General features: G+C 40.1%; 1 protein-coding gene across 4 annotated transcripts in view; it reads left to right on the top strand.

Moving 5' to 3' along the window:
• The window catches only part of LOC127874831 (neutral alpha-glucosidase AB-like), a 67,607-nt gene that overhangs the window by 30,784 nt on the left and 21,563 nt on the right, over positions 1-15,260 (top strand). For all 4 annotated transcript variants that reach the window (XR_008047125.1, XR_008047124.1, XM_052419464.1 and 1 more), the window contains exons 9-13: positions 460-538; positions 815-991; positions 10,687-10,748; positions 13,116-13,193; positions 14,702-14,904. Coding sequence is in view for 2 of the 4 variants with exons in the window: in XM_052419464.1 (XP_052275424.1) it covers positions 460-538; positions 815-991; positions 10,687-10,748; positions 13,116-13,193; positions 14,702-14,904 (599 nt within the window). In the remaining 2 variants the exon portion in view is untranslated. The remainder of the gene's footprint in view (positions 1-459; positions 539-814; positions 992-10,686; positions 10,749-13,115; positions 13,194-14,701; positions 14,905-15,260) is intronic.

Genomic DNA, 15,260 nt, shown 5'->3' with positions numbered 1-15,260 from the left:
TGTATCTGTATACAGGGTTTGCACTTTGGATGAAAAGTCCTTGAATTATGTGCGCAAGTTTTAAAACCTTGAATTTGAAACTGCAAAAATGGGCCCTAAAATTCCTTGAATTTGTCAATACATGTATTAAGGCCTTGTATAGTTAAAAACAAAAAAATTGCAATAAAATAACCACCGCTCCCTTTGCGATAATATAATAGTGAGAAAACTGGGCTAAATGCCTGTGCGTAAAGTGTCGTCCCAGATTAGCCTGTGCAATCCGTACAGGCTAATCAGGGATAACACTTTAATCTTTTATGAAATTTTTTGTTAAAATGAAGTCTCTTCTTAGCAAAAATTCAATTGAGGCAGAAAGTGTCGTCCCTGATTAGCCTGTGCGGACTGCACAGGCTAATCTGGGACGACACTTTACGCACATGCATTATGCCCAGTTTTCTCAGAACTTGAGTCATATTACAGTGAGAAACGCACAGTAGGCATATTCTGGCACAATGCAGCTGAGACGTGGATCGACATTTCCTCAAACACAGCTGACAAGGTATGTGCTTTTTAAATCTGTTACTCATTCTTTGAATTACCAATCTCTAAAATTATCATATCATCATGCAATCGTCTTTGATTTTGTTTTAAAAAAAAAAAAGAAAAAGATTTTTACTGCTTTTTATTACACATTTAAATTGTCTTGGAAATAACAAAAACCCACGCCAAATGGCTCACATACCATAAAAATTTCTTAACTCGTTTAAAAAAAAGCAGCTTTAAAGCAAGATCTGTTGACTTAGCCCTGCCTCATCAGCCGTTCACTTTATTTCAGAACTTCCTGTCCAAGATAGCGGACATGGTGGGTGGTGGCAGTAAGGAGCTGCCCCAGACTGACACCCACTGGATCTCTGAGAGCGGGGTGGTAGACGTGTTCATCATGCTGGGCCCCACCGCCCAGGACGTGTTCTATCAGTACGCCCAGCTCACCGGCACCACCAACCTCCCACCGGTAGGGCATCCAGCAATCTTTAATATAATCTTTCTAAATTTCCCCCTTTTTTTTGAAATATTAATTATTATTTGAATTTAATGGAAATTATTACATGCCATTAAATAATGAACGTGCTCATATGAAGGGTGTTTAGGTACTTATAAAAATCATATGATCTGCTCTCTTGGAAAATAGGGCTTAATGCATTTTAATATCATAAATAATTACCTGTTATCTCTAGCTAATCCCTTTCCAGGGATTTAATTATCCGGAAAACTTTAAGTGCCGGGAATCATCCACCTCCAACAAAGAAAACCAAGTCAGGCTAAACATAGTACAATGTAACCTAACCGGAAAACAAGAACAACAACTCATCTTTCCTTTCTGGATAACCGCGAGGGCACGCCTATTTTGGCTCAGGACTTTTTCGTTCTTTTAATCGTGTTTATTTTCGAAGTTTGAGGGATAAATTTTATTTATCTTTTCTGTATATTATTTGGTTTACTTTTTTATACTTTTTATTGCAGTTTTTTGTTATAATTCTGCTTTTGCTGGGTATCGTTGTTTATAGTGCTCATGTACATGAGCATGTGCACCACGAGGTTTTCGTTCCATTTCCTTCTATAGGTAATCCACGAGGACTTCGTGCCTTTTTCCTCAATAAATAATTGAGGGCATTTGTACAGCGTTTGTTTATGAACATTGTGCTTTAAATTTAACAATTGGTTTTTGTCTGTTGTAGGCTCTTTCTGTTTCTTTTGTTTTCAGAAATGAACTTACCAAAGAGAGGTTCGTGTGGTCACATCAAGGCAAGGTGGGATTTTCACGACACTTGCCTGGCATGTACCGGTTGTACTCTACTTAAAAAGTGTGCGGTGTGCGACGTATGGTCTTACGACATATGGACACAAGCTGGTCGCCGTCGGACGTCGATCAGCCGCAAATGCCACGAACCTCTAACGGACGTTGATTATCCGGTGACTTCACTGGTCACGGATGACCAGCTGACATTTCAGTCACCGGATACCGGGCACGATGGTGGTGTTGTCTGTCGGTCATCATCTGACCGTATGACTCCCACCATACATACCGGCGACATTGATCGTGGACCTACGGGTCAATCAATGTCTGACCAAATTGCAGCCACCATTCTACAGTCTTTGGCCGGTGACGTAAGCGGTCATGATATGACCGGCGGGTCACCGGTCCGGTCATGATATGACTGGCCGGTCACCGGTCCGGTCCGGTCATGATATGACTGGCCGGTCACCGGTCCGGCCCGGTCACCGGTTCGGTCACCAGTCCGGTCTGGTCACTGGTCCGGTCCGGTCACCGTTCCGGTCTGGTCATCGGTGACCGGTCCGGTCACCTTCACCGGTCCGGTCACCGGTCAACAGTCAGAAGAAGGCATCGATCTTCATCATCTGATTACTCTTCTTCCAACTCTTCATCGACGAATGAATCTTCGTCATCAAGGAGTAGACATCGGACAAGCGCATCTTCGTTGAGTGATTCTCATCGCCGCTACGCGCCTAAGCGATCACGTCGTCGTTCACGGAGGCGCTTTTCCAGAAGATCCCGGTCTCATCGCAGCCGATCTACATCTTGACATGGCAGCTGATCCAGATCGCGACATAGCAGAAAACGAGCACGTCGACAAACCTCACGTAGACATCGTACCTACCATTCGGATAGTCTAACACCGTCTTATTCCTTTATGGAATCACATGTTTCCTCACCACATGTGTCGGCTCCCATGTTAATAGCCACACATGTTGGAACTTCAGGAGCGCAGCTAACACCTACTGCTACACTATCAGCACCACGGGTGTCTTCGACCGTATCTAGTCATATACCCCCTAATGCTACCCATTCGAATCCTTATGTTCTATGGGTACAGAATGCGTCTGGTCATTTTGTACCGGTCAATGCTGATAAGCATTATCAAATTGCTGACGTAGTGGATTATCATTCATCTTTACCAGACAATCTGGCACAAGATAGTTTCATTCCTGTTCCTGCTGTTTCTCTACCCACCTCTGTTCCTGTAGAGAGTGAAGCTGAATCGGATGCGGACATTGATACGGATAAATTTTTGGCTTCCAGTAATCAAATTTCTGAGCTGATATTCCAGACTCTGGGTGAAGAGTTGTGTCCACGACCTGTGGAGACTTCTTCTAATTCGACAATCTCGATCACTAAACAACTCGTTCGTACATTTGATCCCACCATGGTTACTAAGGCGCGTTCCCGCTTGGATACACGCCTTTCGATTGGTACTACTGTCTTATCTGTTTTTGAATCGTTGGAATCAGTGTATAAAACAATTCCTAAACGAGGAGATATGTGGAAAGTACCGAAGGATTTTGCGGAGTCTAAACTTCAGGAACGTAACTACAAACCACCAGTACCCGATCTGACTTCCGGTTTAGATTGTTCTAAATTACCATCGCAGGATCCAGACATCAATAAGCTGTTGCTTACGATGCCTAGTTCATCTACTTCAGTGTCTGTCCCTTTTTCCATGATAGAACATTGGGAAAGTAGAGAGCGAAGATCGTTAGGTCTATCCAACCAGGTAGACTTAATGCTAGCAACCTTGTTACACTTGGTTTGTGATTGGTCTGATTCAGTTCCGGAAGAACTTCTGGATTTATTGATCCACCTATCACGAACAGCATTATCCCTTTCACATAATGCTGCTGTTCAATGTCTGAGATGTTAAGGATTCGTAGAGATCTTATCCTTTCATCTTTACCTAAAGATTTTCTCTTAGAACCAGGTATGAACTCGCTCAGAACAGCTCCTCTCACACCAGGTTTCCTTTTTGGTGGAAGGATACAAGAAGCTATCACAGCTGACAAGGATGACCAACTTCATGCTTCTTTAGCTAGAAACAATTATGGACAATGCCAAGGAGCCTTTAAGCAGCCTTCTTTTAGGCCACCAGCAGTTCCAGCACCCAAGAAGGAAACAATCTTTTCTCTAAAAGACCTGCTGTTAATCCACGGTCGGGTCCTAACAGGCCTTCTTCCTATAACAGACCTTCTTTTTCTAAGAAGTTTTCTGGTAGAGATTCTGGGAAAAAGAACAAACCCAAGCTGGATCAGAGGAATTTCAAACCTTCTGCTGGCAAGGGCGTACCGCCTCCTTATCAGCCCTAGGCCCCTACCCTTTCTACCTCCACAACCTCCGGAAATACCAGTCGGGGCCAGACTTTTCCATTTTTCAAACCAATGGCTTCAAATTACTTCTTACGCATGGGTTCATTCTCTGGTTACAAAAGGCCTGACTTTTCAATTCGAAAAAAGGCCTTCACTTTTTCGCGTTCCGATAGAACTGGTATCTCAGCATCCACATATTCCACAGTCCATTCTCGGGCTCTTGGAAAAACAGGCAGTAGAAAGGGTTCAAGATCCTTATTCTCCAGGATTCTACAGTCGTCTTTTTCTTGTTCAAAAGAAAAATGGTTCCTGGAGACCAGTAATAGATTTAAAAGTGTTAAACATGTACCTTCTCAAACCAACTTTCAAAATGGAGACTCCTTCCTACATACGGAACTCCATCAAACCCCTGCACTGGGGGGTGTCTTTGGATCTGGAAGATGCGTACTTCCATGTTCCTATACATCCCAACTTTCGGAAGTACCTTCGATTCGCCTTTCATGGCCAAGTCTACCAGTTCCGGGCCATGCCATTTGGGTTGGCGACTGCCCCACGAGTTTTTACCAAACTAATGGCTGCAGTCGGAGCTCACCTCCGATTTCACGGGATTGTTCTTCTTCAGTATTTCGACGACTGGCTCTTACACCAGCTCGATCGTCATTTACTTCTGACCAACCTAGAATTCTCTTGGAAAGAACTCCTCTCTTTAAGACTCCTTCTCAATGCAGACAAATCAGACCTCATTCTTTCTCAGGACGTCACTTTCGTGGGAATGAATTTCTTGACACACATCAATCGGGTCAGAGTGTCATGTCAACGTGTATCAGACCTTCTGGTAAAGGTCAACTGGGTTTTGTCCCAATCTCATATAACAGGTCAAGAATTCCTATCTCTCAATGGTATCCTGAGCTCAGTAGCAGACTTTGTGCAGTTGGGACGTCTATTCCTACGACCTCTTCAGCATTATCTCTCAGCTTGTTGGAAATCGTCTCCGGGCAATCTGTTAAAACAGATTCCAATCCAACCTTCCCTAGTGTCTCATCTTCAGTGGTGGCTAGACGAGGAGACTCTCTTAGCAGGAGTACCACTTCTTCCTCAGCAATCGTCATTACATCTAATCACGGATGCGAGCAAGGAAGGATGGGGTTCTCACCTGGAACCTCTCGGTCTAATAGTTTCAGGGTTGTGGTCTCATCAGGAATCTCACCTTCATATCAACAATCTAGAAATGCTAGCAGTATTTCTAGCTGTATCTCATTTCCAGTCACATCTTCGAGACTCTTGTATGATGGTGTCAACAGACAACACATCGGTGGTGGCTTACATCCAGGCACAGGGGGGAACACATTCTCAATCCCTGTATCTGGAAACCAAGAAATTACTTGTTTTTTGCAAAACACTCAACATTTTTATTCTGGCCAAATACATACCAGGTCGCCTCAACGCCCTGGCAGATGGGTTGTCTCGCAAACACCAGATACTTCCATCGGAATGGACACTTCATCAAGAAGTGACCAACCAGATCTTTTTCAAGTTCGGTTATCCCCTGGTCGATCTATTTGCGACCAGACACAACTACAGACTACCTCTGTATGTGAGTCCAGTTTACTATCCAGCAGCGTGGGCAATAGATGCGCTTTCGTTCGCTTGGAACCAACTGGAAGCTTACGCCTATCCCCCACCCATTCTAATTCCCCAAATATTGGTGAAAATCAGGGTGAGCTCATGCCGGATACTCCTGATTGCCCCTTGGTGGCCCAGGAGATCTTGGTTCAACGATCTTCTCAGTCTCCTGTACGATTATCCCAGGAAACTTCCTCACAGGTCAGATCTTCTATCTCAAAGCGGCAGACTACATGCGGATCCAGTAATGTTCCACTTACACGTCTGGCCATTATCAGGCAATCTCTGCAGAAGAAATGTTTTTCTGTCAGGGCTTCAACCCTTGTTGCTTCTGCAAGGAGAAAATCCACCAGAGCAGTCTATGATGCTCACTGGAAACTCTTCTCTAATTGGTGTATTCGAGGGAAAATTGATCCCCTCAATCCCTCTGCTAGACGCATAGCGGATTTTCTCATCTATCTTTTTGATGATAAGAAACTTTCTCTTAGCTCTATCAAAGGATACAGATCTATGATTTTGCATACATTTGTTTTTACTAAGTCATCACAAATCTGCACTGATCCAGCGATTTCGGAACTGATTAGAGCTATGGAACTTAAACGTCCTGTATCTCGAACACTGGCTCCTAAATGGGATTTAGCTTGTGTACTTGGTTCGCTTACTAAGGCTCCCTATGAACCTCTTGATCAGGCTTCTTTACAGTTCCTAACCTGGAAGACCGTTTTTCTTCTTACTATGGCTTCGTCCAAACGGAGAAGTGAAATTCATTATGTCAGCCAGGATTTCTTGATAAAAATCAACTTCCCTCTATGGTTTCCAAACCCTTCAAAGTTCCAAGTCTTTCTAGAACTTGTGGACATGAAGATGATGATAGACTCCTTTGCCCGGTAAGGGCTTTGAAGTTCTACCTTAAGAGAGTAAAGTTTATTGGAGGTTCTCGTAAAAGACTTTTCATTCCATTAAAAGGGGGGGGCGATGTGTCTGCGGCTTCTATTTCCCGTTGGATAGCCTCGACAATTAAGAAAGCTTATTCTTCTCTTTCATCCAGTGATTTATCCCTGTTTAAGATAAGACCGCATGAATTAAGAGCTTTTTCGGCTTCGTGGGCTTATATTAATTATACCCCACTGTCTGAAGTGCTTCAAGCTGCTTTCTGGAGGAATCCTACCACCTTCTCCTCTTTTTATCTTCGTTCTCTTAAGTGCCAACAAGACAATTTGTATATGTTGGGTCCTCTTGTTGTGGCTCAAACTGTAATTTCTTCTATGGCGTAAGTACTCTAGGCCATCCGAGAATTAAGTACGTACAATATGGTACTAACGAAGATAATCTGAGGACATGATCTACTATCTCTGGCTGAAAAACCCTAAATATGGGTTCTGCTGTGATGGGAAAAAATATGCGAATCTTCCCGCCGCAGCTGCAAAATCAGCTAGAGATAACAGGTAATTATTTATGATATTAAAACAAATTTTAAAAGTAAATTCATTTTAATTATTAAATACTTACCTGTTATCGGTTAGTCCCACCTCCCACCCCGCTCATCGACATTTTATGTTTTTGTAAAGGAAAGATGAGTTGTTGTTCTTGTTTTCCGGTTAGGTTACATTGTACTATGTTTAGCCTGACTTGGTTTTCTTTGTTGGAGGTGGATGATTCCCGGCGCTTAAAGTTTTCCGGATAATTAACTCCCTGGAAAGGGATTAGCTAGAGATAACAGGTAAGTATTTAATAATTAAAATGAATTTTACTTAAAAAATTTGTGTTTGTAAAGTAGCGTAGCAGATTAGACTTTGCAGTCTTGGACAACTTTTCCTGCCTTGGCTTGATTTTCATTTTGAAGGGATTTCTTTTAGACAGAAAATTCTATAAAAGAGCATGCAGGGACCTTTAGTGGCACTGCATTAATTGAATATCGGATAATCAAATAATTCGGTTAATTGAATAGAAATTGAAAACACCAAACCATTTGCATCTCTTCCCGTTGTAAATATTCCACATATTCTGATAGAAAATATGGCGTAATTCGGTTAATTGAATAGCCAATTTTCTAGTGTACACTATAATCCAGCAAAGAATGTCATAAAATCTCCAAGGATACGAATCGTATTGATGATTTTGACAGACGCGCTCAATTGACAGCCTTTGTTTTCATTTCACACCATGCATGTATGCAGCGTCTGTTTAGCGTCACATGACTAACAGATGTAGTATGTGAGCATGTACAATGCAAACACTGGAGTCTCCGGTGTGCAGTCAGGCGCAACTTTCGAATGCAAACTGTCGAGTAACACATTTCAACAGTTTGTTGTTGCTTAGAAACAATTAAAGAGTGTGTTGCCGAAAACAAACTGTTGACGTGTCTTGCTCGACAGTTTGCAAAAGGTGATGAAATGTGACACTATATTCTCAGTTCGTGTATATAAACCTGCACGACTGTGTCACAGTAAATCATATCTAAACATGATGTCAAACAAGCGAAAACGCAACGATCTCAGCCTTGCTGACAAAAATGAAGTCATCAAACTGCTAGACCAGAAAATGCCGCAGACACAAATAGCGCAGAAGATGGGATGCTCCCAAGGTCAAGTGTCTCGTATATCCTCCAATCGAGCCAACATAATGGAGGAATATGAGTCTAATGCTAACCCGGAACGAAAATGTCATCATTCTGGGAAAGCGGCTGATGTGGAAGTAGCGCTCACAACCTGGTTCACAAATGCCAGGTCAAGAGACATCCCAGTGTCTGGGCCTGTTCTCGAAGAAAAAGCCTGTGACCTGGCAAAGACGCTGGACAAGCCCGAATTCAAGCCGTCTAGCGGGTGGTTATCTCGATGGAAAGAGCGAAATAACATCGTATTAAAAAAGCTACATGGCGAGAAAAAAGATGCGGATATCAGAAGCTGACCACTACATCAAACACGTTCTTCCAGACATCCTGAAGAACTATGAGGAGGACGATATATACAACGCGAACAAGACGGGCATATACTACAGGGCTTTACTTGACGGGACGCTAGTCAGCAAAGAAGAGGCGGTGGCCGGAAGCAAAAAAAAAGGACCGGATAACTGCCATGGTCGCCTGCAACATGATGGGTACGAACAAACGGCAGCTACTCATCATCAGAAAAAGCCCACAACCATGCTGCCTCCGGGGGAGAAGTCATTGCCTGTCGTATACGACAGCAACTGAAATGAGTGGATGACGGGGGCCATATTCACACAATGGCTGACGGCCTTCAACAAGGACATGAGGATTCAGAAGAGGAAGGTCATCCTCCTCATGGATAACTGCTCAGCCCCTCCCCATGACGCAGCCACAATACTCAGCAATGTAACACTGAGTTTTCTGCCACCAAACACAACATCCCTCATACAGCCATGCGATCAGGGTATCATTAGAAACCTCAAGTCCCTATATCGCCGACAGGTGGTAAAGAAGATGATAGAAGACATTGACCAGAACACCATGTCAGCAGCGGAAATCGCTAAGAAGCTTACTCTGCTGGATGCCATGCACATGCTGACCAAGGCATGGAACTGTGTAACGGAAGTCACAATCCGGAACTGCTTTGCTAAAGCAGGGTTCACAAAGTGGACCGCGCCCGAGAAACCAATGGAGACCGCGCCCGAGAAACCAATGGAGACTGCCGAACCCCCGGAATCAATGAACGCCATCAGCTTCGCAGAATGTGTTCAACACGACGACCACCTGGAATGCCATGGGATGCCAACAGATGACGACATATGCAGCGACATTCTACGAGAAGAAGAGGAACGAAGGAACCATCTAGAAATCAACATCGACAATGAAGACGCCGAAGAAGAAGACGCCAACAGGCCCATACGACTCCCTGGAACTGCCAGTGACGCAAGAAAAGCACTAGAAGAAGTACGATGATTCCTCGAGGACACTGGATGTAGCGACTACAAAGCCTTCTACGACCTTGAAGAATGGTTGAGAAAGTATCAGAGTATACGTTGTATGTTTATGTTTATATGCTGTAGGTTTATATGCTGTATGCTTATGTTTATATGCTGTATGTTTATGTTTATATGCTGTATGGTTATGTTTATATGCTGAATGATTATAATGTGCATGTATCCATTTATAAACAAGAACAACAAAATATATTTTAAATCGTTTGTACGTGTTTCTCGTCAGTATACTCGTCAGTGCCAATGTACACAATGTAGTATGTAATGTAACCGGTGAGTGAATATTATGAGTGGATTGTTGTCAATGCACCGTATAATGAATAACAAACGACTGTCTGTGCTTTTCTATGCGTTTATTGAACAATTTAAGTTTATTTCGCAATGTATTTAACAATATGGATTTGAAATAGGTTAAAAACACGATAATAATACATACTTACCAGAAGAAAAGACATTATTTATTTATTAAATGGAACACGACGTGCTGTGACGTAGAAGCGTATTTACAAACATCATCTGTAATTCGGATGAACAGTGACTGCATGTTCATTTAGATTCTACTTCGTTTAAACCAGAAACTCCAGTAAAGCAGAACTTTTCATCCCTAATTAGCCTGTGCAGACTGCACAGGCGTATCTGGGTTGACACTTTTTTAGATGCATTAAGCCTTATTTTTCATATGAGGTTTATATGAATGTGTTATGTCAATACCCTTTTGCTTGGAACATTAATTATTTAATAGCATGTGATTATTTCTCTTAAATGATAATTAGGTAAGAAGTATTGTTTCAATGAGACTGTCAAACTATATGTATTCTGTTCAAACACTTCAATTAATGGCTTTTTTTTAACACATGAGGTTGTAAGTAAATGGTCAATAAAACAACAAATAATTTAAATTGTGTTTTGAAAAAGATTTGTCACTATTTTCTTAGGTCAAAATTTGTTTGAGTTCAATTAACAGTGACAAGTCTTGTTCTGTTTCAGTTGTTTGGAATTTCATATCACCAATGTAGATGGAACTACAATGATCAAGACGATGTTAAAAGGTAATTTATTTTGAATCTGTCACTGTTTGACATTATCTGATTTGGCTCATAATATATTCATAATTAACTGCTGTTTGCTGCAGATATCAGTCATGCTCTCTTGCATAAAGTTTGTTATAGCTGTCATAATGGTCTAGTGTGAATTGGAGCATATGCAGAGCTCCAGATAAGGGTCGTATTTTCGTAATTACGAATTATTTTCAAGTCCGTTACGTATTTATTTTAAAATCTTGTCGTACCATTAGGAATTACAAAATCAAGTTACGAATATTATTTTTACATCGGTTCGTTTCGATTTTTTTTTAGAGAATTTCGCGTATTAAAGATCTTTTCGGTGCTTTTATAGAATGGTTATGGGGTTTGTTTAACAAAGCGCATTTTTTCCAATAAAAGCGGCTTGTACAGTCTCTCTGTCAAAAACAATGGCGGCGCCCAGAGAGAGTCCTAAAAAACTGCAAAGCGTGCAAAAACACGCTTTAACATATTGTACGCAAAGTGAGCCGAAGTTGAATGTTAAGAAAGACATAATAGAAAAGATCTTATACGATGTTGTATGTTCAGTTGCCGACACAGTCGGAAAAAGCTAAAAAAACGCGACACGACGGGTTCAAACTTAAACAAAAAAAACATTGAACTAGTGGAAGGGACAATTCCTGTGGCTAATCGTTGAAAAGATTGATAGGGGGGACCCGTTTTAATTGTGAAATATGTAAAAATTCATCGAAGGCATGCAATCTAAGCACAGTTTGGGCATATGAAGGTATTTGAAAAATAAAATTGTATAATACTGACTAGACACTGTTGAACTCGTATAAATAAAGTTGCTAGTATGTTTATTTTGATTTTTTGCATGAAAATAACCATTATTATATATTTTTAGATCGTTTGGAAAAGTTAAGAATTATTTTCCAAAACTTAGTAGTAACGTTAAAAATAAAATTTCAGAGTTAAGAATTATTTTTGAAGATCTGGTAGTAACATTAAGAATTTCACAAAACCTTATCTGGAGCTCTGTATGTGTGTGTATTTCCGAGCTGGTTTGGACTGAAACTTTGTCATTCAGTAGGTAAGTTTAACCAGTCAAAGGTCAAGTTGTCATTAAGTGGACAAAGGTAAAATTTTGCCATACAAATGCTTGTTGTCCCCCACTGGTGAAACCGAAGGGGGCTTATGGTTTGCGCTCTGTCTGTCAGTCAGTCTGTCACACTTTTCTAGATCCTGCAATAACTTTAAAAGTTCTTCATATTTTTTCATGAAACTTGTAACATGGACAGATGGCAATATGGAAATTATGTGCATCATTTCATTTTGTTCCTACATAAAGAATTCTGGTTGCTATGGCAACAAAAAGACTAAAAAAATTCTGAAAATGGTGGATCCTGCGATAACTTTAAAAGTTCTTCATATTTTTTTTATGAAACTTGAAACATGGATAGATGGCAATATGGAGATTATGCACGTCACTTCGTTTATTTTGTTTTTATGTCAAGAATTCTGGTTTCACCGGTAGAGGACTTGTTTTTTTTGCTTGGCAATAGTCTTGCCCAGACTGTTACTCTGTCAATATCCATGAAATTTTAAAATAACTTATCACATAGACCATCATGAGTAGACGCCTTGTCATGTGTAACAACCTTCCACCTACCTTAAAGGTCAAGGTCACACTTAGAGGTCAAAGATTTAATTTGACCATTAAACAGCTTGTGTGGACTCCAATGTCATGATTCTTGATGTACTTTATAACACAATATATTTCAAAGTTTATGCATATGGAGGCAGCCTGTCACTTATAATAACTGTGTCCCTTATTCAAAGGTCAAGGTCTTACTTTAATGTCAATGTTAAAGTTGACCATAAAACTTTATGTTAAGAGTGTAACTTTATCATTTATCTTTTATCTTTATAAGGCATTTTTCTATCTCCATTATCAAGATCACACAGCTGGTCCAGACAGAAACTTAATCATTCATCATTGAAAATTTTAATACCACTATATTATACATAACTTACCACAAATATTCACCATGTGCAGATGGTTTGTGGCCTGTAAGACCTGTCTCTTAGCTCAAAGGTCAAGGTAACATTTAAAGGTCATATGTTTCATAAGAGAACAGTTTGTGTGGACTGTAAATTCATTGACTACACAATTGACTTACAAAACTCCAGTGCCCCATTTTCAAATGTCAAGACTCATTTAAGGGCAAAGGTTAACATTTGCATGGTGCAGATTGTTAATTATAGGCATGATTGACCAGTGGCTTTACATGTGTCTGATGGGCATCTAGTACTCAAATATTGCGCTTTAAGTATTGATATTAAAATTTGCCAGTTCTGATTTGGTAGTGAATGTTATCATTTCTATTTCAGTGTCGATGCAAACTTTGATGTATATGACATTCCTTATGATGTTATATGGCTTGATATTGAGCACACAAATGGAAAAAGGTGGGCATTTAGCAATCAAAATGGTGAAATGTATCCATTTAAATTAGAATTATTCATATGGTTAAAAGAATGTTGACAGGTATATTGGAAATTAATTATGAACATAACATCAGTATTTAAAGGGACTGTCAACCACTACGACGTACAAAAGAAAAGTTGTAAAATACCGTATTTTTTTACAATTATTAGTTTATATTGATTAAAATTATACGAGTGGTATATAACATTACTTGAAAAAAGTTGAAAAGTCTTAAAATATTCAGTATATTTGGTAATAAATTTTACTGGGTATGTCTACCAGGTAACTTATTAGTTAACTATACATAACGCCCGTAGATTGATCATCATCGTTATGTGGTAAACCCAGGAATGCAAATTGTGCATGCTAGTTAATTGTATATATCTAATACAGAAAATGATCAATCTACTTGCGTTATTTATAGTGTGTATACCGTTATGTCACCTATTTTCGCGACGTTCTTTCAATTTCATATCGCGAAATTTTATTACCAAATATACTGAAAATATGAACTTTTTTCAAGTAATTTAATGTACCAGTCGTGATATTTTAATCAATATAAACAAATAATTGTAAAAGAATACGGTATTTTACAACTTTTGTTTTTCCGTCATTCGTGGTTGACAGTCCCTTTAATGTTTTCCAGGTATATCATAAAATAGTTATTCCCATTCAGTATTGTATATTGACAGGTATATCACAAACTACAGTAGAACCCCTCTAAACCGGACCCCCCCGGGACTGAGGGGAAATTCCGGTTTAGAGGGGATTCCGGTTTAGAGGGGACATTGACTATTGTACTTTCAGATGGCCAATTACATAGCCTAATCACCCTTTTTATATGACACTAAATTAGCAATTGTAATAAACAACACAAAATTAAATTGCATTAAGATTATTAAAATTTAGCACGGCGTCCTACATCAAAAACAAAACACACTAAAGAACTCCTTGTTTGTTATCAGTAATTATAATCAGTGTTAACATCTCTATTGATCAATATGAACATCACAGGGCAAGTATGTTTAAATTGTTTTGCGATTTTTACAGCTCCCAAATTTTTCGACCACCTTTATTAATTTCACGCGTCATTAATCCGCTATTCACAACTTGTTGACACTAGGTCTGAGGTGCAATAAACCAACCCTGAGCAGTTTAGAGAGGTACAATTACGTATGGAATAACCTAATGTTGATCCAAAGAATGACTGGTATTTGGAATTGAGGGGATTCTGGTCTTGAGGAGATATTTTACTCATGGTTTTATAGGAAAAAAATTGGGACCGGACAATGTGTCCGGTTTAGAGAGGATTCCGGTTTAGAGAGGATCCGGTTTAGAGGGTTTCTACTGTAGTTATTAACGTTCAGTATTTAATGTTTGACAGGTATTTCTTGTATAGTAATTAACTAGCAGTATTTAATTTTTAGTATTGTATGTTGACAGGTATATCAAAAATAGCAATTAACATTCAGGAATTTACGTTTGTCAGGTATTTCACGTGGGACCCGGCCAAGTTCCCAAACTCTGAGGAGATGATTAACAACGTGGCGAGCAAGGGCCGCAAGATGGTGACCATAGTGGACCCCCACCTAAAGAGCGACTCCAACTACGGGGTGTACGTGGAGGCCCGCGACAAGGGGTACAACGTCAAGAACAAGGACGGGGGAGACTACGACGGGTGGTGCTGGCCTGGTGAGTGAGGTGTAACCGGTTTAATGCAGGTTCATAAAGTGTTGTTCCAGATTAGCCAGTGCAGTCTGTCCAGGCTAATCAGGGACATAACTTTCCTCCTAAACTGGATTTTCGTAAGGAACAGACTTTCTTTAAACGAAAGTTCCATACAAGCGGAACATGTCTTCTCTTATTGCCCTGAGGGACTTCAAATACGTCAAAATACGTTTCTAAGTGGTAAAGTGTAAAATATGTATCTAAGTGGTAAAGTGTAAAATACGTATCTAAGTGGTAAAGTGTAAAATATGTATCTAAGTGGTAAAGTGTAAAATACGTATCTAAGTGGTAAAGTGTAAAATATGTATCTAAGTGGTAAA

Source organism: Dreissena polymorpha, chromosome 3 (genome assembly GCF_020536995.1).
Source record: "Dreissena polymorpha isolate Duluth1 chromosome 3, UMN_Dpol_1.0, whole genome shotgun sequence".
NCBI classification, from domain to species: Eukaryota; Metazoa; Mollusca; class Bivalvia; order Myida; family Dreissenidae; genus Dreissena; species Dreissena polymorpha.
The sequence above is the reverse complement of the archived record's forward strand: the minus strand, read 5'-3'. Positions and strand labels throughout refer to the sequence as shown.